Below are 25,177 nucleotides of genomic sequence, written 5' to 3' on the forward strand. Positions count from 1 at the left end.
GGAGCTCCTGGGGCCGCAGGTAAAGCCGCTGCTCAGGACACCAGTATGCCTATCAGAACGCTGGTTTGCCCTGCTCTGCTTCCAATCCCGCTCCCTATTAATGTGCATCGGAAGACAGCAAATGATGGCCTAAGGGCTTGGGCCCCTGCCACCCATGTGGGAGACCCAAATGGAGTTCCAGGCTCCTGGCTTCAGCTGGCTGTAGCCATTCAGGGAGTGAACCAGTGGATGAAAATCTCTGTCTCTTTCTCTCTCTATTGCTCTGCCTTCAAATAAATAAATCCTTGGGGGGGGGGGGACCTTAGAGATTTCAAGCTTTCCTGCCAGATGGCACAGTATTTGCCAACACAAGAGAATGAAGGAAATGTTGGTTTGGGAGTTAGGACCCCATCCCTGCACAAAACACAGATAGAAACAGGGCTTGTGAAGTCAGAGTTGAAGACACACTTGAAGTCACATGCAGGCGACAGACACGGGCAGAGTCACACCAACGCGTGGTAAGAAAGGACAATCAGAGTAGTCAGGACAGAACCTGAGAGGACTCTGCCTCTTTGGACATGGGGCGCAGGCCCGAGAGACAGAAACAGCAACAGACGGGTCAAACTGAGTCACGGTCGGACGGCTGCTGGAAGGCAGGAGTTTCAAGAAGGCAGTGGGGTGAGTGATGTCAGATGCTCTAGCTCGGGGCTGGCGCTGTGGCGTAGCGGGTTAAGCTGCCACCTGCAACTGGCATCCCGTTCAGGCACCAGTTCGAAACCTGGCTGTTCCACTTACAATCCAGCTTCCTGTTAATGCCCCTTGTAACAGCAGTGGAAGATGGCCCAAGTGCTTGGGTCCTGCACCCACATGGGAGACCTTCAAGAAGCTCCTGGCTCCAGGTCTGGCCTGGCACAGCCTCAGTCACTGTGGCCATCTGGGGAGTGAACAAGCAGATGCAAGACCATTCTCTCTGTCTCTTCCTCTTTATCTCTGACTTTCCAAAAAAAAAAAAAAAAAAAAGGCTCTACCTCAAAGCCTGTGGACATTCATTCAGAAAGGATAAGCACTCTGAGAAACACAACTTCAGAAACAGAGCAGGGACAGAAACTACACGGATGACTTAGCGCTAACAAGCTCTGAAGAAACGAAACACGACGGACTGTAACGATGGTTCTGACAATACAAGAAAGGAAGACGACGGAGCAGTTTAAAGGGGCCAAGAGGCCAAGGCTGTTTTCCTCTCAGGATCTCGTCTCCATCCCTCCCCAGAGTAACCAAGCGTACTGTCAACCGAGGAAGAGGGCGGCGGCAGAGGGGCAGGTGTTACGGAGCTGCCCACATCCCATTACTGCCTCCCATACTGGAACGCCTGGTTTGAGGCCCAGATACTCCCCCTGCAATCCAGCTTCCTGCTACTCCACCCAGGGAGGCAGCAGATGACGGCTCAAGTGCTAGGTCCCTGCCACCCACATGGGAGACCAGCCTGGGGTTCTTGGCTCTTGGCTTTGGCCTGGCCCAGCCCCAGCTGTTCTGGGCATTTGGGGAGTGACCCAGCAGATGAAGATACCTCTCTCCCCCTTCTCTGTCTTTCAAGTAGATGAAAGAAAATAAAATAAACATTAGGAAATGAAAAAGAAGGAACCAGCAGAGGGAGACCTGCATGGGCAGAAAGGGGACGAACTCATGGAGAAAAGGCTTAAATGAAGTGGGAGGAGAGGGACCAATGCACAGGCAGGAGAAACGCAAGGACGCGTCTTCCCTCTGGCGAGAGAGGCGAAGAGACGAGAAGCTGCAAACTGCACGAGGAGACACAGCCTTGCAGTAAAGTGGAGGACAGGGTCCCCTTACAGCACAGGGCGGGGGCAGTCGGGGGAGGCGACCCTGAGAGCTCCACGAGGCCCCGACTCTGAAAAATCCAACAGGGATCAACAAGGAGGAATCAGGGAGCCGCTCCCAACAGACACCCACGTCGTCCCAGGGCTCAGGGCGATGGGTGGGTCAACCGCAGCAGGTGCTGACCGAATAAATCTGATAAAAGGGCGGGAAACACAAGGGGCACTGTATCCTTTCCACGAGATTTCTGAGTACAGCAAAGCCTGGGAGTGCGCCAGACAAGTCAGGGCACAGCACCGGCGCTGCGTCTCGGGTCTGCCGCGTATCCGGCTCATCTCAACACCCAAAGTGTACACGTGACGCTTACTTGCAGTATTCTCGTTGCCTTCTGCTTGTAGTCAATCAGCTCCTGCTTCGAGGACTCCGCGCTCGCCTTGTGCAGCCTGACTTGCTGCTGCAGCTCGTCACCTCTCTTCTTCTCCTCCGCGTGCTTTCTCTCGGCCACCGTAACTGCCTCCGCCAAGTTCTGACGCTCCGCTTCCACTTTACTCAGACGTGCGGCAAACTCACTCTGAAACAGTTTCACATCTTTATTATCTTTCGTATCTATATTATATTTACGTATTAGCTTTGGACTTTATTTATTTATAACCATTCAAACATCTCTTAGGATTAGTCAGCTCAGCCCAACAACATAATAAGGAAGAGAAAAAAATTCTTCATTTGTTAGGGGCTAAAGAACAGAGCCACTAAAGTTGTGGCTCCAAACATGGAAATGTACCGAAGTCCATGAGGGAGTCTGCCAGAAGCACAGCCCCTAAGGCCTTTCCTACGCTCACTGAGTCGGAATGTCTAAGACGGACGAGGCTTGGAATCTGCTTTTAAAGAAACTCCCAGGGAGCCAGCACTGCAGCACAGCACGTTAAGCTGCTGCTTGCGATGCTGCATCACACAGTGGAGTGCGAGTCTGAGGCTTGGCTGCTCTACTTCCAATCCAGCTTCCTGCTGATTTGTGTGGGAGGCAACAGGTGATGACCCAAGTGCTTAGGTCCCTGCTAAGTCCCATGAGGGAGACCCAGATGAAGTTCCTGGCTCTTGGCTTCAGCTTGGCCCAGCCCTGGCTGTTGTGACCATTTGAGGGGACGAACCAGCAGACAGATCTCTCCTTCTGTCACTCTATCTTTCAAAAAAGAAAGAAAAGAAAGGGAAGGGAAGGGGAGGGAAGGGGAGGGGAGGGGAGGGGAGGGGAGGGGAGGGGAGGGGAGGGAAGGGAAGGGAAGGGAAGGGAAGGGAAGGGAAGGGAAGGGAAGAGAAGAGAAGAGAAGAGAAAGGAGGGGAGGGGAGGGAGGGGAAGGAGGGAGGGAGAAACTTCCCAGGTGAATCTGTTCCAGGTACTCAGTGTGATGACACTGGCTGATGATCAATGGCTAAGCAGTCTACAGAGAAGTCTGGTAGAAACCCATGGCAGAATCAGGGAAACAGCGAGACCTTGCTAATATCACAGCTATGCTTTCCCTGATCTCAACTGTTCTAATAAGCGAGTCAATGTGCTTTTTTTTTAGCTTAAGAAACTTTTAAAGCACACTCTAAAAACACAACATCACTTTTTGTCCATTTAGAAATAAATCCCAGTTCTGAAAATTGTCAGCTTTACTCTCAAAAGCTCCTTCCACCTGGAAACCCTGGGAACAGAAAGCTTTTAGAGTTACAAGCCACGTCCTAGAAGCCCAGGATTACCCCTCCTGTCTGTGGAGCATGTAAAATGTGTCCAACTGGAAGTGAATTTTTAATTTTATTCACTGTAATTAAATTGAAATATAACAATTCATACTCCATTCTGTTACTGGGAAACCTTTTTACATAACAAATTTATTGAGATATAACTCACCTGCCATGAAGTTCACCCTTTAAGTCATAACTCGGTGGTTTTCAGTGTATCCACCCAGCTTGCAATCATTACCACTATTCGAATTCCAGAACATTTCCATCAGTCCTCTGAGAAATTAACTACCCATCCCTCACCTTCACAGTGCCTGGCAATCATTAATCTACTTTCTCAACAGACCTACCTATCCTAGACACTTCATATAAATGGAATCAGAATATGTGGCCTTTTGTTCTCAGCTTTATTTAAATTATCCCCATGTTTTCAAGGATCATACACAATGTAGCATCCAACACATTATTTGAAAGGCAGAGTTACAGAGTGTGGGAGGGGGAGACAGAGAGAGAGAGATCTTCCATCCCCTGGTTCACTTCCCCAGATGGCTAGGGCTGGGCCAGGCTGAAGCCAGGAGCTAGGAGATTCTTCCAAGTCTCCCTCATGGGTGCAGAGGACCAAGCACTTGAGTTATCTCTCCTAGGCACATTAGGTAGAGAGAGCTGGATTGAAAGTGGAGCATAGCCAGGACTGGAACAGCCCCACATGGGTGCCAGCACCGCAGGCGGGGGCCTCACCCAACTGAGTGGAGCTCCCCTGCATGGACAGACACAGTTCGCTTATTTCATGTAGCAACTGGCAGGCATCTGGCCTGTTTCCAGGTTGGGGCCATGATGAGGAACACTGCTGTGAATACTCACAGCTACGTCTTTCTGTGGCTCCACCTTTTCAGTTCTCTAGGGTTTACACCTAGGAGTAGAACTCCTGTGCTGTGTGTATTTATAATCTTTTTAGCAACTGCCTATTCCTGGAAAACCGAAAATGTTTAAAACACCTTGGGCAGGTGAATCTACCTGTTCACCTTAAGTCCTATGAAATACAAATACCGATCACATATTCCCCAAGAAATTTTAGTAACTCAATGAGATGTGCTGTGAATTTTTTACCATAGTTTAAAAAATCAGTATGCCAAAAAAGGTAAAACATTTCACTAATTTTTAAGATTAACTACATGTCAAACTCATAATACTTTTAATATCTGTGTGAAATATATTATTAGACTTCTTTTTTTTTATTTTTTTGACAGAGTTAGACAGTGAGAGAGAGAAAGAGAGAGACAAAGGTCTTCCTTTTTCCATTGGTTCACCCCCCAAGTGGCTGCTACAGCCGGTGCGCTACGGCGTGCTACGCCGATTCAAAGCCAGGAGCCAGGTGCTTCCTCCTGGTCTCCCATGCAGGTGCAGGACCCAAGGACCTGGGCCATCCTCCACTGCCTTCCCAGGCCACAGCAGAGAGCTGGCCTAGAAGAGGAGCAACCGGGACAGAATCCGGCGCCCTGACCGGGACTAGAACCCGGGGTAACAGCGCCGCAGGCGGAGAATTAGCCTAGAGAGCCGCGGCGCCAGCCTATATTATTAAATTTAATAAAAGCTACACCTGAAAGCCTGAAGGTTTTTAATCTATAGAAAGACAGCCCTGACCAGTGGTTCAAACACTGCCCACGAGGCCCCCCTGTAAATGCTGTAAAGACACCGAGAGCAGTGCATCGGCCCTCTCTCTGCCAGTGGACTCAGCCTCTGCGAGTCAAGTGGGCAGGAGAAAGCATCACCCAGGTGATTCTGATAGGCAGACAGGGCTGACGGAACTCAACGCAGGCATTCATTTAAGGAAAAAAAAACTCTTAAATAATGCGCAACTTTCTCTGGAAATAAATGAACCCAACTGAACTGGAATCAGAAAAGGCTGAAGCAGACAGAATGAACAAGATGTCCCAAATTAGCATTAAATCAAATAATGGCTGTTTGGGCCCTGCACCCCACGAGACCAGGAGAAGCACCTGGCTCCTGGCTTCGGATCAGCGCGATGTGCCGGCCGCAGAGCAATGGCTGCGGCGGCCGTTGGAGGGTGAACCAACGGCAAAGGAAGACCTTTCTCTCTGTCTCTCTCACTGTCCACTCTGTCAAAAAAAAAAAAAAAAAAAGGCAATGGCTGATACGCCACCAAATTAAGTGAATTATGACTATCACTATTAAATATTATAATTAATAAATAATTTATAAGGATCAAGCTAAATTTTCACCTTTTTGATCATAGAAATTTTTAGAGAAAATTTTAGAGAAACAGAATTTTCAGAGATGCACTGCAATTTTTATTAAAAAGAAAATGTGGGAGCCGGCATAGTGGTACAGCAGGTTAAGTTTATCGCCCATGATGCTGGCACCTCCTACAGTGCCGGCACTGGTTCGAGTCCTGTCTGCTCCACTTCCAATACAGTTCCCTGCTAATGCACTTGGGAAGCCAGTGGAAGATGGCCCTGTCCCCCAATGTGGAGAACTGGATGGAGTTCCAGGCTCCTGGCTTTGGCCCAGCCCAGCCCCAGCAGTTGTGGCCCTTTGTGGAGTGAACCAGTGGATGGGAGCTCATTCACCTGCTCTCTTCCTTCCTCTGTAACTCTGCCTTTCAAATAAGTAAAATAAATCTTAGAAAGAAAGGAAAGTGTCTGACAACAGGATAAAACGCTCCCTCCTTGGCCAGAGAACAGACCTCTGTCGTCTAACCTGCATTTGCTTGTAGCTCTCCTGCTCTCTCTTCAGAGCGGCATCTGCTTCGTGCAGCCTCTCCTGCAGAGTCTGCAGAGCTTGAGTGCGCAGGCTACTGCCTTCGTGGTGATCCTGCATTATCCTGGAAGAAAAGGCATCGCGTGACCCAACTCACATCCAGTGCACGAGGCCTTAGGCGGAGCAATCTGTAAGAGCATCAGCTTGCTAGATTTCGATGCCTTGACTCAAACAGCCTGAGATTTTTTTTCCCTTTCTAATGGAATGCAATTTATATTTTTAGGCGTTCAAATAGAAACATACACCATATACAGGTGGAACACCCCCTACCCAAAATGCTCAAGACCAGAAGCGTTTTGGAAACATCTCCTGGAGGCGAGACCCACGTCCACCCATGAATCCTATCTGTTTCATACTCAGACACGTCATAAACATAGCCTGAAAGTAATTTTGTCAGCCATTTCAAAGGTCTGAAAGTCCAGGTGTGTGGTTTTCAGTGTGCTTGTCCCCAGGGGCTGGTTGTGGCATCAGGGCAGTGCTCAAAAGGTTTTAGATAGTGGAGAATCTCAGATTTCAAGTTCTCAGATTAGGGATGCTCAACGTGTTATTAAAATATGAATGACACTCTGCTCTTCAAACAGGTTTAGAGTTGGAGTCTGCATCTCAAGGTTTAAAGTGAAGTCTTCCACTGCCGATGCTATGGCGCAGTGGGTTAATGCCCTGGCCTGAGGCATTGGTGTTGTGTATGGGCGCTGGTTCGAGCCCAGCTGCTCCACTTCCAAGCCAGCTCTCTGCTGTGGCCTGGGAGAGCAGCAGCAGATGACCCAAGTCCTTGGGCCCCTGCACCCATGTGGGAGACCTGGAGGAAGCTCCTGGCTCCTGGTTTCAGATCGATTAAGCTCCAACTGTTGTGGCCAATTTAGGGGTGCACCAGTGGATGGAGGAACTCTCTCTCTCTCTGCCTCTCCTCTCTGTGTAACTCTTTCAAATAAATAAGTAAATTTAAAAATATAAATATAAAGCAAAGTTTTCCTAAGGCAGGACACACTACCATGTTTACCTTCCCTGTACTGGAAAGAGAACTGTTCAACTGACGTCTTTGATTACGGACAGAATTACTGACCGGGACTTTTCACTCTGCAAGGCTTCCAAAGCTTCCGTGCGAGCACTCAGCAGCTGGTCGGCTTCCTGGAGTCTGACCTTCAGCACGGCCAGCTGGGAGTCCTTGGCAGCCACGGCTTCAGTCAGGTCATCCACCTGGGCTCGGAGCTCCCGTGTCACTCGATCACTCTTTGAGTGGTCAACGTTCCACTTTTCAACCTTTGCTCTGGCTTTGTTTAATTCTATAAAAACCAAAATTCCTCTATATAAGCAAAATCAAACACGTCTTCCTCAGAGCACACGCAGATTTCCCTTTCAGAGCCTTCAGTAGTTTGCTTATGGCCAAAATTAGGAGCTTAAAAATATTTTCAATTATCTTCACCCCTACCAGCATATCCATTTTTCAAGGTCAATATCTACACCTGTATCTGTGTTACAGGAAGCCAGCTGCTCTTCTACCTACAACGCTGCTGCTTCTGGATGTACCATCAAGCACCTGTGAGTACAACTAGCAGCCGGCATGGCGTCGACACTAAAGTCAGTCAGCGGAGGGGCGGGCGTTGTGGGGCCGTGGGTTAAACTGCCGCTCAGACGCCTATTTCCCCACTGCCAGTTCCAGTCCCAGCTACTTTGCTTCCAACTGAGCTCTCTGCTATGGCCTGAGAAAGCAGCAGAGGATGGCTCAAGTGCTTGGGCACCCACAGGGAGACTGGGACAGTTACTGGGTCCTGGCTTCAGCCTGGCCCAGCTCTGCGTGAAGCAGGCATTTAGCACATGGGAGACCTCTGTCTGTCTCTTTCTCTCTATATCTCTCTGCCTTTCAAACAAATATGGGAAATTAACAACGACAAAACCAATGGCATTTCCATACCCTCATATACCACCAGTAACTGCAGTCTGCCACAAAACAGTTCCTCATACTGAGGCAAACTGCACAGGGCCTCAGGGAACGCTCTGTTTCTAAGCCCAAGTCAGCCTGAGTGAAGCGAAGCTCGTTCTAACACGAGACCGAGCCGTCCTAGGCTATCTGCCCATTCCACTCTCCTGGGCCGCTGCCCACACCTGGCCAAGCTTCTCCCACTGGCCCCACTCCTTCCCAGGCAGCCCCAGGAGCCAGGACCGTGGCTCCGTGTCTTCCATCTCCTCCTCAGCGACCCTGTGGCACGCCCTCCCCCATCACCACCCCTGTCATGAGATCCCTTCCTTTCCAACACTCATATCTGCGGATTCGGAGGCTCTTCTACCCCAGGCCGCCTCAGCGCCTTAATCCTCAGGGCACTTTTCAGCCTGCGGCAGCACCACTGAAACCCTGCCACCCCCGCCTCCTACGCTGCTGGTCCTCCCTCCACTTCACAGAACCACTCCCCAAGAAACTCAGGACGACGCCCAAATAAGCCAGACGACTGCTAAGCACCGTCTCCTCTCAGGGCTCAAATCCGAGGTCCTTAAGGACGACCCAAGAGGGCGGAGCACTCGGTTCCATCTCCACATCTGAGCCCACGCTTCTACGCACACAGGCACCTGCCATTCTGCACCGCTCACGAAGACCATTTCTGCTAGCACAGGTGGAGGGGCCTGAAGTTTACCGTGGGTGTGTAAATCCCTAACCCTAAGTCACTGAATAAGGCTCTACCTTCTTGCGTCTCTTTGGACCGCTGGAGTAAGGAGGCCATTTCTTGATTTAGAGACTGAACCTCGTTCCTCAGCAGCTGATTCTCCAGGCGCAGGTTGGACAGCTCGTGGGACTTGCTGTCGTCGCTCGGCGCTGCACTGTGGTCAGTGCTGGCAGCGGCCGAGGACGCGTCGTCCTTTGAAGACTCCTCTTGCTGTCCGGGTGCAGAATCTACACTATTGGCGGCTTCTGTAAGAGAGAACACATTTTTGTTGCATTGGCACCCTCTCCACATAGGCATTAGTAGCCTACTTTGGTAGGACACCCTCCGGTTCAAGTTGTCTATTACAGCTAAAATATCGTGTGTAAACTTAAATTCTCCGGGCCGGCACCGTGGCTCACTTGGTCAATCCTCTGCCTTGCGGAGCCGGCATCCCATATGGGCGCCAGGTTCTAGTCCCAGTTGCTCCTCTTCCAGTCCAACTCTCTGCTATGGCCCGGGAGTGCAGTGGAGGATGGAGGATGGCCCAAGTGCTTGGGCCCTGCACCCGCATGGGAGACCAGGAGGAAGCACCTGGCTCCTGGCTTCGGGTCGGCACAGCACGCAGGTCGTGGTGGCCATTTTGGGGGGGGGGTGAGCCAACAGAGGGAGGACCTTTCTCTCTTTCTCTCTCTCACTGTCTATAACTCTACCTGTCAAATAAAAAAAAATAAATAAATTCTCCAACCGCCTCTGATGAAAATTCTTTCTCACAAATGAAGCCTATAGGCCTCCAAGGATCTCTGGACACACTGAGGGAGTGGTGAGGGAGAAGACAAGACTACAGTTGCGAGGAGAAATCAGAGATTTCTTAATCTGAGTGGCTGGGTTCGGGTAAGAAGGGCTTCAGTCTCCCTTTGGCCTTAAAATGTTTTTGAAACACACAAACACACACACACACAGGGCAGGGGGGTGTCTCTGAAAGTATTGGAAGGGCAAGAATATTCACAGGTCACAGCAATCTGTTATGTATCAAACAAGAACCTACATCTTCCAAAGACTCATGAATTCAGATTTATCTTGTTTCATGCTACTGAACACGATGCAAGTATGCTTTGTACTTATTCTAGAAAAACTAACACAAAATGAACTAGCTGGAAATGGTAAAACTACCTAGATGGGCAAAACACTCGACATGTTACAAGGTTAAATAAACAAACGGTTAACAATCAAGCGAAAAATTACTCAACATCTTTAGTGACCAAGGAAGTGCAAATTAAAACCACGAGAACCAATCCACATCCACTAGAATGGCTAAAGTTACGACAATCCCAAATGCTGGCGAAGGTACAGTAGCTAAACTCTTACCCAGTGCAGGTGGGGGCACGAAACGGCAGAACCGCCATGGAGCAAGGCTTCCTAACTTTTGTGAATTTAAACATGCATCTACTGTTCAATCCGGCAATTCCACTCCCAGGTATTAATCCAGGAGAAATGAAAGCATTTGTCCCCAGAGAAGGAAAGTACAAAAATGTCCACCAGCACTTTCCTGACAATAACCCACAACTGGGAACAACCCTAACGCACACAAGGAGAAGGGCGGACCTGCAGTGCGTCTCTAAGCCAGAAATCTACGCACAGGAGACCGCTCAGCACGGACGCGCCTCACTAAGAAAACTGTGCGAAAGAAGCTGGGTTAGGGAGTGTCTAGACTATGATTTGTTATATGAAGTTTTAGAACAAGCAAAAATGAATTAAAAAAATAAATCCCAGTGTGAGCTTCCAGGGCATTAACTGAAAAGAAACATGAGGGACTGTCTGGGCAAAAGAACTCCACCAAGACACAGGTGTGGCCCACAAGGGTACGGTTATTGGCTGCACATCTATGGTTTCTGTACATATTGATACATGAACTTTATCTAAAAGAAAAAATGTACCATAAAAGACTAACATTCACATGAGGGCAGGGAACAGGTGGAGATGAAGATCTAAAAATGGGAGTGTTGGGGACGGGGTTGGGGCACAGTGGGTAACCCACTGCCTGCAATACTGGCATGCTGTATGGGTGCGGGTTCAAGTCCTGGCTCCCTGTTAATGCACCTGGGAAAACTAATATACCTAGAAGATGGCCCAAGTGCTTGGGTCCTTGCTACCCACTTGGGAGACTGGATGGAGTTCCAGGATCCTGGCTTGGGTCTGGCCCAGCCATTGTGGCCAGCAGGTGGAAGCTCTGTCTCTCCCTCTCTGCCTTTCAAATAAAACAATCTTAAAAAAAAAAAAAAAAAAAAAGGGAGCGTTAATCAGTATTGAGGATGGGTGGTGGTAAGGTTTAGTATACTATTCTACTTACTTGATATGGACTTTAAATATTTCCTATAAAATACTGCTTCTAAAAACGGATGGGGCAGGCAATTAGCCTAGGGCTAAAATACCAGTTAGGATGCACGGGTCTCCTATCAGAACATCCAGCTTTGATACCCAGCTCTGGCTCCTGTCCTGTTTCCCACTAAAGCAGACCCTGGAAGGCAGTGGTAACGGGTCAAGTGACTGGGTCCCTGCCACCAACTGAGACCTGGATTGAGTTCCCAGCTCCTGGCTTCGGCCTGGTCTAGCCCCGGCCACTGCAGGCATCTCGGGCGTGAACCAGAGAAAGGGAGCTTGCTCTCACACACATACTCTTTTCCTCTGCCTCTCAAGCAAACCCAGTTCTTATCCTGGCTGCTCTTCTGACCCAGCCCTCTGCTAATGGCCTGGGAAAGGCAGCACAGATGTCCCACACACCGGGGACGTGCCACCCGCGCGTGAGACCTGGAAGAAGTTCCGGGTTTCGGCCTTGCCCAGTCCTGGCCGCTGCAGACTTCTAGAGAGTAAACCAGTGGACGAAGATCTCTCTCTCTCTCTCTCCTTGTAAATCTTTCAAATAAATAAATCTTTAAAAATTTAAATAAAAATTGACTGCATAGTCATTTTCTCAAGCAAGCAAGTAAAAAAAAAAAAGACAAGAATGACACTGCACAAGTGTAACTCCCTGGTGTACGTAGCGCGGTACTCAGATGCAGGATATGTCTCCTGTCCAAGGACTCCTGGAGCACTCAGAAAAGCTGATACACCAGGATGTAAACACACCCCGAATTTCAAGGCACTGCTACGCTACAGACCAGGCTATTTGATCTCATGCAAGTAAGCTGGAAATCGTAACTTCAAACTAGTAAAATCTCACGCTTGCAAATAAGAAAAAAAAAAGTTTTAGTAACTCAGGGCTGAAAGAAAAATCAAAATTAAAATTGGACTGTATTTAGGACTTCCACATAATTTTTGAAAATACACACGTGTTTAATTCAACAAAAAAGCTTTACAGCTTGTATTTTTTAATAGTAAAACAAATGTTATAGAAGAAATGAGGGGCTAGCGCTGTGGTGTAGCGGGTAAACCCACCGCCTGCAGTGCCGACACCCCATATGGGTGCTGGTTTGAAACCCGGCTGCTCCATTTTTAATCCAGCTCTCTGCTATGGCCTGGAAAAGCAGTAGAAGACGGCCCAAGTCCTAGGGGCCCTGCACCTGCATAGGAGACCTGGAAGAAGCTTCTGGCTCCTGGCCACAGATCAGCACAGCTCTGGCTGTTGTGGCCATTTGGGGAGTGAGCAGATGGAAGATCTCTCTCTCTCTCTCTGCCTCGCCCTCTCTGTAACTCTGCTTTTCAAAAAAATAAATAAGTCTTTAAAAAAAAAGAGAAGAAGAAGAAGAAGAAATTATTTGAGACCTGGGGTTTGCTTCAAAATAGCCCTGTGGAAGGGGTCAGCATTGTAGCACAGTGGGTAAAGCTGCGACCTGCAGTGCTGACATTCCATATGGGTGCCGGTTCAAGACCCAAATGCTCCACTTATGATCCAGCTGCCTGCGAATGCACCTGGGAAAGCAGCAGAAGATGGCCCAAGTGCTTGGTCTTCTGCAATACATGTGGGAGACCCAGAAGAAGCTCTTAGCTGGCCCAGCTCTGGCCTTTGCATTCATTTGGTGAGTGAACTGGCAGATGGAAGATCTCTCTCTCTCTTTCTTTAACTCTTTCAAACAAATAAACTAAATCTTAAAAAAAAAAAAAGAAAAAAAAAAAAAACCTCTGTGGAAGGAAGAAATAAAGAGGTGGGGAGGGGATAAGGGAGGCAATGAGCTGTGTGATCCTAGAGCTGGAAACAAGTCACATGACAGCTCATCAGCCTTTTGGTATGTTTAAGAGTTCCAAAATAAAGATTTTAAAAAAAATTAAAGTATAAACCAAACTTGGGTAATAGCTAAAGCAGTGTTTAGAAGGAAAATCATACCCTTATGTTTTACATTAAAGATGAAAGGAGTAAAGAAAATTAACAAGTTACACACCCATCTTAAGAGACTATAAAAACTACAAAATAAGCCAAGAAAGCAGAAATTAATTAATTATGCCAGACACGTGGCATAGTAGGTCAAGCCTCCGCCTGTAGCGTGGCATCCCATATGGGGGCCGGCTCGAGACTTGGCTACTCCACTTCTAATCCAGCTCCCTGCTAATGTACCTAGGAAAGCAGCAGAGAATTGCCCAAGTGCTTAGGCCACACAGGAGACCTGGATGAAGATTCCGGGTCCTGGCTTAGGCCTGGCCCAGTCTGTCATTGTGGCCATCTAGGGAGTGAACCAGCAGATGGAAGCTCGCTCGCTCTCTCTCTCTTTCCTCCTCTCTTTGTAACTCTGCCTTCCAAGTAAATAAAACATAAATCTTTAACAGGAAGAAAGGTGCTAGAGAGACTCAAGGTAACTAACAGCCGTCTTCTGGGAGAGAAGGAAAGACTGGTCATGCGTTTTAAAATGTGTGACGCTGAAGCCCTTCAAACAGTACACTTAAAGCAGGTGCAATCATGATATACATCTACTACACGGCAATTATATTCCATTAAGCTGTGTAAAAACAACACCCAGGACTGCAGCACTGCCAGGCACCGGTGAGCGTTCTGTTCAAGCCAGAGGGCGACCTTCTTCAGGCGGCAGGCGCAGCCACGCTGTGGCTTCTGCAGGACCAGTGCAGACGAGTAGATAATTTCCTGACTGGGTTAAGATTTCAGCTGTGACAGCCTCATGATCTTCCTGAAATTAAACCAAATAAATGCAGCGCCCCTCAAAATGTACATGAAATACACAAATTCTTAGGAAAAAATATGTATGACTTCCCAAACACAGATTCAAGAAAGAATCAATAGTTAAAATCTTTCACTAATACCCAGGCCCTGATGGTTTTTCCAGTGAGGTCTAGCAAACACTCAGAAAAAATCATCTCAGTCTTATGCCAATTAATTAAGACAACAGATTTCAAAAAATTTTTTTCATCTTAGAGCACAAAGTCTGACGTATTCCTTAAACGCCGGGCTGGGGAAGTTACCCACAGACAACATTCAAAGGCCCCTGCAGCGCTGCCCACAGCCTGCCCTCCCTCTCTGAGGACGCTTCAGGCTGGGATGACAGCCAATCTGCTCAACTCTAAAGGAACAGAGGACAGGGAAACTACCATGGCTTTGGCTCCCTGCACTCTCTTCGGTGGTTCTGACGGTTCCGCTGGTGTTCCCAGGGCTGACGCCGGAGGCCCGAGAGCTCGCAAAGACAGGAGTCTTGGTCTTTTCCTTCTTGATTTCCACCTTCCCGGAGGGCTCCTTTTGTGAACTATTAAGAAAATCAAACAGCAGCTCATCGTCAGGCTCCGACTTTCTTCTTCGAACGAACTGGGAAGAAGGCCTGGGAGCAGACACGTTCTCAACAGGGTGGGAGGCCTCCGCCGGGGCCCAAGAGCCCACTCTCACATTTGCGGTGCCAGCTAAGATGGTGGCTTTCTGACTGCGAATGTGATCAGCTGCTGAGGAGATGTAAGCTTTGGGTCCAGTCTGATAGGCCAGCTCCGCGTTCCGCTGGGGCAGCTCAGCATAGTCAGGGTCTGTGCTGTACACGACGTGGCTAGTGCTCTCTTTCCTACTGAGAGCGGTTGCAGCCCCCTGATCGACTCGGTTTAAAAGATCTTCTGCCCTTCCAGCAAGATCAACAAACCAAGACATGATGGTGGCAGAACAAGCCTGTCAGCGAACCTGCAAAACAGACATCAGATGATCGGTGTGGCGGTCAGCAGAGCGTACAGGCTAAGACGAGGCTCGCAGTCCTAGGTGGACATCCTAACCCTGCCTCTTGCTAGGCAGCTAACTCGAACGAGTTACCTAACTGATGCTCAGAAACCTTATGTAGAAAATGAGAAAAGTGTACTTACCTTACACAACGGTTTTAAGATAAAATCACGTATTTTAAAAAAACTCTGCAAAATGCTTACCCCACAGAAAACACCGGTTTCAGTAGCTGCTACCCCCACCATGACAACTCCCACCACTGTCCGTGACTAGTAATTCACGAAGGGCAAATCCTCCCAGGGCGGAAGCATCGGATTGGGGCTGAACTGTCCCACCCCCAGCAACGCACTGCTTTCAACCTAACCCCCAGGCCTCAGGACGTGACAGCTTTTGGAGACAACGCCTTCAAAGAGGTCATCAGGTTCAAACGGGCCATTGGGGGTGGGGGGCCCGGGAAGCTCGGGGGCCGCGGCGGGCTAAGGTTCGCCGACGTTCCGCTCGCCCATCAATTCCCAGCACCGGGTGCTCAGTAGGCTCACACACCCACCGCCGAGCACCACAAGTGCAAACATCTCACTTGTACTTTTCACAGTCACGCTATGCGATAAGTAACAACCACTTTAAAAAAAAAAAAAAAAAAGCGGAAAAGGTTTAGAAGGATCCCGGAGTCCAAGCCCGGAGCCCAGCTTCCGCCGTGGCCTCCCCGGACCCAGGCGCTCCGATGCAGACCCCACCTGGAAGTCTCGCTCCGTCTACACGCCCATCCCGTGCCCACCCGCCCGGGGCCGGCGAACGCGGGCTGAACACCCCGCAGCACCGCAGGCGTGAAGCGGGACTCGGCAGACGGCCGGCGACAGCGGGAGGGTCGCTCCTGGAAGCCGACCGCATCCCGCCCCCCGAGCTGCCGCCACCGGGCCTCAGGACCCTGGCGCGCCCGGATGGCCCCGGGCAGCCGCCCCGCTGCCGGCGCGCGGACGGGGGCGGCCCGCAGAGGAAGGCGGGCTGGGCAGCGGCCCGGGGACCCCGTCTCCGCCGGCTCGCGCCTCCGCACCAGGCCAGGGCCCGAGCAGGCCGCCCACCAGGCCGGGGCACCGTCCTCAGCCCCGACGGCGCAGCCAGCGCGACCCTCAGGGACGCGGACCGCCCGGCGGCTCGCTCGGAGGGCTGGACCCGGCTCGTCCCTCGGGGCCCCGGCCGCCGCCTCACCTGCGGGCTCCGGAGCGGCGGCGCCGCACGTCGACGCCCCCTGGGCTGCGAGCCCTCGGAGGGCCAACGCTGAGTAAACCGCCGGCACCCCGCTACCTCTTCCGGGTGACGTGGAAGGGCGGCGAGGACCCCAAAACAGAGTGCCTTCCGAACTGCCTGAGCGGCAGCAGTCGACGGCGGGCCCCGCAGGTGATTCAGGCGGCGGCGCGGGCGGCCGCGGGGGCCTCGCTCCTGGCCACGCCCCTCTTCCGCCGGCGGCGAGGCCGGGCGGGGGCGGAGCCTGCGTGCGTGTGACGTAGCTCTCCTCCGGAGGATACGGCGTGCACGTGGCCGGCACAACATTGGAAGCCACGCCCACTGGGGGGCGGCTCCTCGCTGCGGGCCACGTGATTGGCTGAGGCTGTGTCGGCCTGCTCCGGAAGTGATTTGCGGTTTAGGTGGGGCGAGGCCTGGGAGCCAGGTGAACCTCTCCGGCTTCACGGTTGTTCTCAATCTGCCCGTTTGACGGATGAGGAGGCCGAACGATGGGCGTACGGAGGACACGACCCCCGATGTCCTGGGGCGTGCCTTTTGGTGGTAGAGACAGGTCCCGCATGAAACCAGCGAGTGAGCATTGAGGGGTGCGAAGACCGGAAGTGAGAGGCTGGAGGTGGGGAAGAGCTTTAACTCGGGCAGTCAGGGACGGCCTTCTGGAGCTGCGACCCGGGAGGGAGCTCGTTTGGCCCTGACTCGAGCCGACAACGCAGCCCCAGGTATCCCGTTTTCGGGTTGAGGAAGCCAAGGCTGGAGGAGGTTGCGTAGCTGGTCTGAGATCTGCCCTCGTCAGGAGTCCACCTTACCCCAGAGCCCCGGGTCCCCATCCTCAGGACCCTCTTGGGTGTGATGACAGCTGCTGCTTCTCGCCGGGCTCAGCCCAGCTTGGCGGCAGCTCCCAGGGGGTGAGGATGGCGGCCGACATCTGTCGAGCCCTTAACGAGTGGGGGAACTGTTAGCGTCGGTGTGCAGCACCACAGTTCTCTCCGCTGGGAGGAGGGTGCTGTAGGCGCTCTTGGTCATCGCTTGGTCATCCGCCTGGCCGCAGTGCACCTGCCGGAGGCTGGATGGGAGGAACGGTCTTCGGCCAGCGGAATGCGGGCAGAAGTGTCTTTGACCGCATCTGAGCAGAACCGTCGTGTGTCCCCGCCAGCGCTCTGGGTCTGCTGGCACTCATGACAGTGGCCCGTCCAGGTGAGGCTGTTCCCCGGCCTGGGTCCTGGGAGCAGCACGCATCTCACACGGCATGAGTGAAAAATAGGCCTCTGCGTGGGGAGCTGCAGGGAGGTTGGACTGTGTCTGTGCCGAGTTCCCTAGGAAGTCTGACTGACACACTCCCCAGCTCACAGAGGAAGACACTGATTCCGCGAGTGTAGACGTGTGGTGCTCAAACCTGGGTAAGGGTGACTCCAGAAACGGTGCTGTTAACCATTGATGGGGCGAGAAAGACAGACAGCTGAGGCAGGGTCAGATCTTCCACACCAAAATAAATGGCAGTGGGCAGGCCCCCAAACCAAGTGTTGGAAGAATTCCTAGTTACACTGCTTACGTGAATTAGCAAAGTCCCTGGGGGAGGAGGGGCATCGCCTGCAGTTCAGGTTCCAACTGGGACATTGCCACCCAGTCCTGGTTGCCTTGTTGGAGTCCTGGCTCCCTCTCAATGCCAGCTCCTGCTAATGCTCACCGTAGGAGGCACTGGTGATGACCTCAGTGGTTGGGTCCCTGCCACCTATGGGTGAAACCCATGTTGACTTCTTGGCTCCTGGCTTCCACCTGGCCCAGCCCCAGCCATTGTAGGCACTTAGGGAGTGAACCAACGGATGGGAGATTTTTCTGTCTACCCCCCTCTAACTCTGCCTTTCAAATAGATAGATAAATCCTATAAAAAGAAAAAGAACTAAAAAATTTAAAAACCTGAGCAAATCACCAGAATTCTAGGAGACAGGGATAATGGGGTGGGGGGAGATATTTGATGGAAAATGAGTGGAAATTTTCCAAGAAGCTCCATGAACTCCACAAAAAATAAACACAAAAAGATACCACCTGGGCACGCACTAGTCAAGCTGTTGAAATACAAAGGCAATGTTAAAGCTGCAAGAGAAAAATGTCTGCGGACAGACGGGAACAAGACCAACAGTGGACAGCATATCAAACTGTGGAGGGCCAAGGGCAGTGGGATGACATTTAAACAGATGAAGGGAAGGAAAATCTGCCAATCACAAAGTCGGTCTCCAGGAAAACAATCCCGGAACCCTGCGGGCAAGATAAAGACATTCCCAGACAGACGTAGAGTCCCCGGCTAGCAAACCTGCTTACCTGACATAGTAAAGGGGATCATTGAACCCAGAGGGGAACGACACCAGGTGGTACCTCGGCTCCACAGGAAGAAAGTAAACACATCTGGGTGCTACATCCTGGGGCGAGTCTGTCCTAATGACCAAAAGTGGCTGAGACGCGTGGAATCCGGCGAGATGCTGCCAAGGAAGCTGATTCAAAAGAGAAAGCGGGACTCGGTCCTAGTGGAGTTGAGAATTGTTGGCAGGAATTAAACTGTTTCCTGTCAGTGCTCCCGAGGAGGAGGGGCTTCCTGATAAACAAGTTAACTCCACCCTCTAGGTGTCTGCTGGCTCTGGTAGTGGGAACATAGCTCCCCGTGGGAGTGGCTCCCCTCCTGTCTCCCCACTAGTGGCTTGGTTACACTCCGTGTTCACCCTCTCCTACTCCTTCACAGCATTTACACAGTTACAAGGCCGGGCAGGGGCAGTGCCTGTCTGGTGTATGGCTTTACCAGCAGAGCCCAGGAAGGCACATGGACGAACAGAGCTCTTACGTCATGAATAATGAATGGGTAATGATTCTGTGACTTGAGATAGTTTGGGTTCCTACTTAGTTACCGATCAGCTTCAAGTGACTCAATGTCTCCCAATTTTATTGTCAGAAAAATAAGACTAGAATGAGCTAGAATATATCTAGGGGTCTGGTGTAGCAGTTGGCTCCCGATATGGGATGCTGCATCCATATTGGAATGCTGGTTTGATGCTGGTTTGCCCTCGAGCTGAAGTGCTTCCCGGCCAGTTTTCTGCTCATGCACCCAGGAAAGGCAGCAGATGAAGTTCAAGTACTAGGACTCCTGAAACCCCTGTGGCAAGCCAGGTGGAGTTCCTGGCTCCTGGCTTCAGCTGGGTCTAATCTTGGCTGTTGTGGCTATTTGGGAAGTGAACCAGCAGATGGCAGATCTCTCTCGCCCTCGCTCTCTCTCACTCTGCCATTCAGATAAATAATTAAATCTTTTTGGAAAATGGAATATGTCCAGGCTGACAGTTGGAAAGCTTTGGTTCTGATTATGGCTCGCTAGCTCCTAGCTGAGCAAATGAAGATGTTGAGTTGGAACCGGAGATCACCAGTTTGCAACTTGAGTTGATTGCCTTTGTTTCATTTCTTTTGGCCTCAACACAATCTGTAATTCAAAAGAACATGTTAAAATGCCCTCACAGTGTATTGAGAAGAGAGTGGGGCAGTGCTCATTCTCAGGCTTTATTGGTAGAAATGTGAACTGACACAAGCTCTTTCAAGGCTAAGATAGAAACATCTGTCAGCATTTAAATTGTGTAAACTCTCACTGAATTTGATGGGCACGCGGAGACAAGCTGAATCTCCCGTTTTACACCATACACATAAATCCATTTCAAAAAGATTGTAGAGGTGGTGTGGTGGGCTAAGCCTCTGCCTGCGGCACCGGCATCCCATATGGGTGCTGGTTTGTGTCCTGGCTACTCCTGTTCTGATACAGCTCTCTGCTATGGCCTGGGAAAGCAGTAAGAAGATGGCCCAAGTCCTGCATGGGAGACCGGGAAAAAGCTCCTGGCTCCTGGCTTTGGATTGGTGCAGCTCTGGCCATTGCAGCCATTTTGGGGGTTAACCAGCAGATGGAAGACTGCTCTCCCCCCCCCCCCTTTGTCTCTCCTTCTCTCTTTTGAACTCTGCTTTGCAAAATAATCAATAAATCTTTATATATATAATGGTTTTAGGGGTAGGCATTTGGCCTAGCAGCTAAGACATCAGGATGCCCACCTCCCACATTTGGGTCGCTGCAGTCAATTCCTGACTCTGGCTCCTGATTCCAGCTTCCTGCTCATGCAGATCCTGGGAGGCAGACGGGGGCTCCGAGACTGGGTTCTTGACACCCGTGTGGGGGACCTGGGCCGAGTTCCTGGGTCCAGTTGTGGGCAATAAGGGACAAGCCAGTGGGACTGTGCTCGCTCTCTCTCGCTCTCTGCCCCTCCTCAAATAAATACTTTTTTAAAAAGGATGCCATTTCACTCTCAGAAAATTATTTTACAAAGGGGCCAGTTCTGTGGTGGTGTAGGCTGAGCTTCTGCCTGCAGTGCTGACATCCCATATGGGTGGTAGTTCTAGTCCCCGCTGCTCCACTTCTGATCCAGCTCTCTGCTATGGCCTGGGAAAGCAGTAGAAGATGGCCCAAGTCCTTGGGCTCCTGCACCCGCATGGCAGACCTGGAAGAAGTTCCTGAATCCAAGCCCAGCTCCAGCCATTGTGGCCATTTGGTGAGGAAATCAGTGGATGGAAGACCTTTCTCTCTGTCTCTCCCTCCCTCTCTCTGTAACTCTACCTCTCAAATAAATAAAATCTTAAAAAAGAGTGAGAGAAAGAAATATTATTGGGGCTGGCACTGTGGCACAGCGGGTTAACAACCTGGCCTGAGGCGCCGGCATCCCATATGGGCGCTGGTTCGAGACCCGGCCCGGCTGTTCCTCTTCCTGTCCAGCTCTCTGCTACGGCCTGGGAGAGTAGTGGAGGATGGCCCAACTCCTTGCCATCGGATGGAAGACCTCTCTCTCTCTCTCTCTCTCTCTCTCTGCCTTTCCTCTCTCTGTGTAACTCTGACTTTCAAATAAATGAATACATCTTTAAAAAAAATTAGTACAAGGAATACATGAAGGACTTATGGAAAATTGTAAAAATTTACCAGAGTTTAACCTGCTGAAAAACAAGAAAGTTTCAAGAAAGGTCAGTTAAAAAGTTTCAAGGAAGGTCAGTTTCTGGGAAACTGCAACTTAGCAGATAACAGGGAATAGCTGTTTGAAACCCCCCTTGTGCAATGGTTAAGATAAGTAAAACTGATGTGTACTAAGATAAGCAGAACTGCTGTATACTAAGATAAGTGAAATTACTGTAAACAAAAATCCCCTTCCCTTTTGTATTCACTTGCTTAAGATAATTTTGTGGTTTTTGCCTTTAAATACTGCCTGTAACCCTCGTCCAGTACCTCACTCTCTCAGGAGGGAGGGGTCCATTTTGCGCAAAACGTAAATAAACCCTCTCTTGCTGTTTGCATCGCCGGTGTCTGGAGTCTGAATTTCTGGGTCCCCAGGGTGCTACCAAGGACCCCACCAGCTTTGGGTCCTTCATACAAACATTTAAAAAATCTTACAAATATACTCCTATATATGGAAACTGACAAAGCTAATTATAGCATTGCTTATAATAGCAAATGTTGGAAACAATCAGAATATTCATTGATTTAAAAATCTTGGCACTTCCATCCAAAGGGATCTTATGTAGCTGTTGAAGACACAAAAGCCTTTGTGTAGGAACATGAGGAGAACTTAACAGTATATGTAAACGTGGAAAGAGTGGGGGTTGGCATATGCTTGCTGTGTTTATGTGAAACTACCCTTCTAGGGCAACTTACAGACACCTTGGGGGAGAACTCTGAGCAACGGAGGTAACAGGGAGGTCTTGTTTCCGGATGGATCCCTGCTGTGTGTGCCCCTGGAACTCTACCACCAGAAGCTCTTCTTTGATTTCCTTTGAGCTCACTATTTTTAATTTACATTATACTCAAAGTCTCATTGGCTCCCCACATAAAGAGTTCAACAAATAAACAAGCGAAAAGACCACGGCCCCACGGGAAAACTGGCAAGGGCTGCCCACAATAATCAAAGGAAAAGTTGTTCAGCTTCACTCATATAAAGTAAATTATTGTTTTTGTAGCAAATAACAAGGTTTTGTTCACTTTCGGTACTAGGAGACGGAATGCATGTCTGTGTCTTCCCAGCACTGCCTCTCTGGATTCCTGGCACCCAGGGTGTTTGCTGGCTGCCCCTAGGCTGCCTCTGTGACCCTCCCAGGTACCTTTCCCTGTTCTGGCAGAGCCTGGGCTCTCATTCCACTTCCTTATTGCCTGAATGTAAAAGCTGTGCGCCGCCGTGCGCTTGGAGCTTCCACCAGCAGAGGGCACTTTCGTACTCACCATGGGTGTGAAGTTTGGGGAAAATGCTTATTATGCATGCACTGCATATTTTTTGCGCTAAATTCAGCTGTCCTTGTACGTCTGTTTTCCCATAAACTTTTTAAAAAGATTTATTTATTTGAAAGGCAGAGTTACAGAGAAAGAGAGGGAGAGACAGAGAGATGTTATCTATCTGTGGGTTTTCTCCCCAAATGGCTTCAATGGCTGGGTCTGGGCCAGGCTGGAGCCAGGAGCCAGGAGCCAGGAGCCAGGAGCTTCTTCCAGGTCTCCTCTCATGTGAGTGCAGGGGCCCAAAGACTTGGGCCATCCTCTGCTGCTTTCCCAGGTGCACCATCAGGGAGCTGGATTGGAAGTAGAGCAGCTGAGATTTGAACCGGCACCCATGTGGGATGCTGGTGCTACAGACTGTGGCTTAACCCGCTACACCACAGTGCTGGCCCCTCCCACAAAATTTTTTTTGAAAAGACTTATTTTATTTACAAGTCAGAATTAACAGAGAGGGGGGAGAGACAGATATTGAGAGAGAGAGAGAGAGAGAGAGAGAGAGAGAGAGAGAGAGAGAGAGAGATCCTCCATCTGGTTCATTCCCCAAATGGCTGCAACAGCCGGAACTTCACCCAGGTCTTCCACATGGGTGCGGGGGCCCAAGGACTTGGGCCATCCTCTGCCTCTTTCCCAGGCCTTTAGGAGAGAGCTGGATTGGAAGCAGAGCAGCCAGGGCTGGAACCGGCGCCCATATGAGATGACGCTGCTGCAGAGGGCAGTTTGTGCCACAGCACCGGCCCCTCCCATGAACTTTTCGAAGTCTCCTTCTTTGTATGTGTGTGACAACTGACCTCACTAGCAAGATGAGTAGCCCCGCCTCCTAGAGCACTGAGCAGGGTTTCCAGGCACTGGCCCCGATGACCCCAGGGAATCCCCCAGATGTACGAGGTCAACTTTGGTGCCCTGTGCTGAACCACTCCCAGACGGGAATCCCTGCACCACTGAGCCCCTGAGGAAGTGCCCCGCCTCCCAGCCACACCGTACCCCGTGACCCAGGCAGGCAACAGGGCTGGGGGAGGAGGCGTGCCATGCACCCTGCACATAGCACAGACCTGGAACCAACAACCGGCAGGGTGGGGTCCCACCTTCCCTCCTGGGGCCTCAGGAAGTGGTTTCTAGGGTGAGTGTGAGTGCTGCTTATGCCACAAAACTCTTTCTTTAAAGGAAATCTCGTGTCTACACCACCCGTGTAGCGCTAAATCAGAGTCAAAGAGTAGAGGATGGGGCGGGGTGGGGCAGACGGCGCCCAGAGCCCTGACGGAGACCCTTCCGTGACCCGACATTAGTCCAGGTCTCCGGTCTTCGCCCAGCCCATCTGTGCTCTTCCTTGGAAAATCTAGTCTTAGCAAGAAAACCTCACCATGGAAATCAGAGCAGGTTCCTTGTCCTCAGCCACCCCCCGGGGACATCTGACCACCCTGGCCCACCTTCAGAGAATCCTGTTGATTTGGCCAAATTCCCACCCCCCAACGCCAACCGCTGATGTTTCCTCTTTGTAATTTTCCACCCACCAACCCCTACCCCGCACCTTGGCTGTAAACTCCCCTTGCCCCTGCGGACTCCAGAGTTGAACCCCACCTCTCTTCCCCATTGTAAAATCCCATCGTGTGGCTCCACCCCTGCCTGAACAAAGTCTGCCTGGAGCTCCACGCGCCCTATTTCTTTAACACTCGCACCCAGCCGTTCTCTGTCCCCCACCCGGCAGCTCCAGAGGTGGCTCAGAGGATCCCCTAGGAAGTCTTCGCACTGTGTACTGGGTGCCCCTTGAGTCCTGTCCACCTGACGGCCTGGGATCCGGGAAGCCAGGCAGCCCAGGTGCAGGCGAGGAACCTGCCCCCTACCTTCTTTGTGACGTCAGCCTCTTGCCTCCTTTGCAGAGCTGTGTCCTCAGGTGCAGCAGGTAATGCGCACGGGATGACGGGGTGCTCTCCCGGAAGTCATGCAGAAACACCGTGGTCAAAACGTTTCAGAGCCTGGTGATCCAATCACCTTCCGCATCTGTATTCACACATCAAATAACACAGCGTTCATGGCAGCCTCCTCCCTGCAGCTCACACGACCTGCAGGTTCTGGCCTAACTCTCTCTCTCTCATGCTCTTAAGTTGGGTGTAACAGTTCTCACGCACGCGCGTGCACACGGTGCAGGCATCCATCCTGGCCCTCGGAACGTTGGCCTGGCTGCTCCCTCTGCAAGGAGCTCCCTTTAAACCTCTCTCCCCTCTCAACCTCCCCCTCCCCTCGCCCCCACTTCCTCTGGTCCCTTCCCATCCTGCAGCTCTACAAAGCCTGGGGGGCCTGCCCTGGCCACTCTGAGTAAGCTATGCCCCCCAACCCTGTTTTTCATTTATAATATTTAAAAGCTTCAGTTTCATCGCTGTGCAATTAGGATTCCTACAATTAGGGTTATGCAAATATACCATTAGTGCTGTAAAAGCTGGACTAAATATCTCTTTCTTTTCCTTTTCATATTCCAGTGTGTAGGCAGCCCATAAGCAAGTCATAGACAAGTCAAGGTCAGTCTTGGCTTGTGGAATTCCTGGGATG

General features: G+C 50.8%; 2 protein-coding genes across 2 annotated transcripts in view; both read right to left on the reverse strand.

Annotated features, from left to right (window-relative positions):
- GOLGA5 (golgin A5) overlaps positions 1–16,388 on the reverse strand; it is a 32,851-nt gene extending 16,463 nt beyond the window's left edge. Inside the window, exons 1-6 of the mRNA XM_062181160.1 lie at positions 16,282–16,388; positions 14,475–15,042; positions 8,984–9,211; positions 7,373–7,592; positions 6,250–6,373; positions 2,180–2,383 (exon numbers count right to left, since the gene is read on the reverse strand). Of these exons, the coding sequence (XP_062037144.1) occupies positions 2,180–2,383; positions 6,250–6,373; positions 7,373–7,592; positions 8,984–9,211; positions 14,475–15,012 (1,314 nt within the window). The 5' untranslated portion in view covers positions 15,013–15,042; positions 16,282–16,388. The remainder of the gene's footprint in view (positions 1–2,179; positions 2,384–6,249; positions 6,374–7,372; positions 7,593–8,983; positions 9,212–14,474; positions 15,043–16,281) is intronic.
- RIN3 (Ras and Rab interactor 3) overlaps positions 1–25,177 on the reverse strand; it is a 328,519-nt gene that overhangs the window by 143,955 nt on the left and 159,387 nt on the right. The window lies entirely within an intron of this gene.

Source organism: Lepus europaeus, chromosome 22, assembly GCF_033115175.1.
Source record: "Lepus europaeus isolate LE1 chromosome 22, mLepTim1.pri, whole genome shotgun sequence".
NCBI classification, from domain to species: Eukaryota; Metazoa; Chordata; class Mammalia; order Lagomorpha; family Leporidae; genus Lepus; species Lepus europaeus.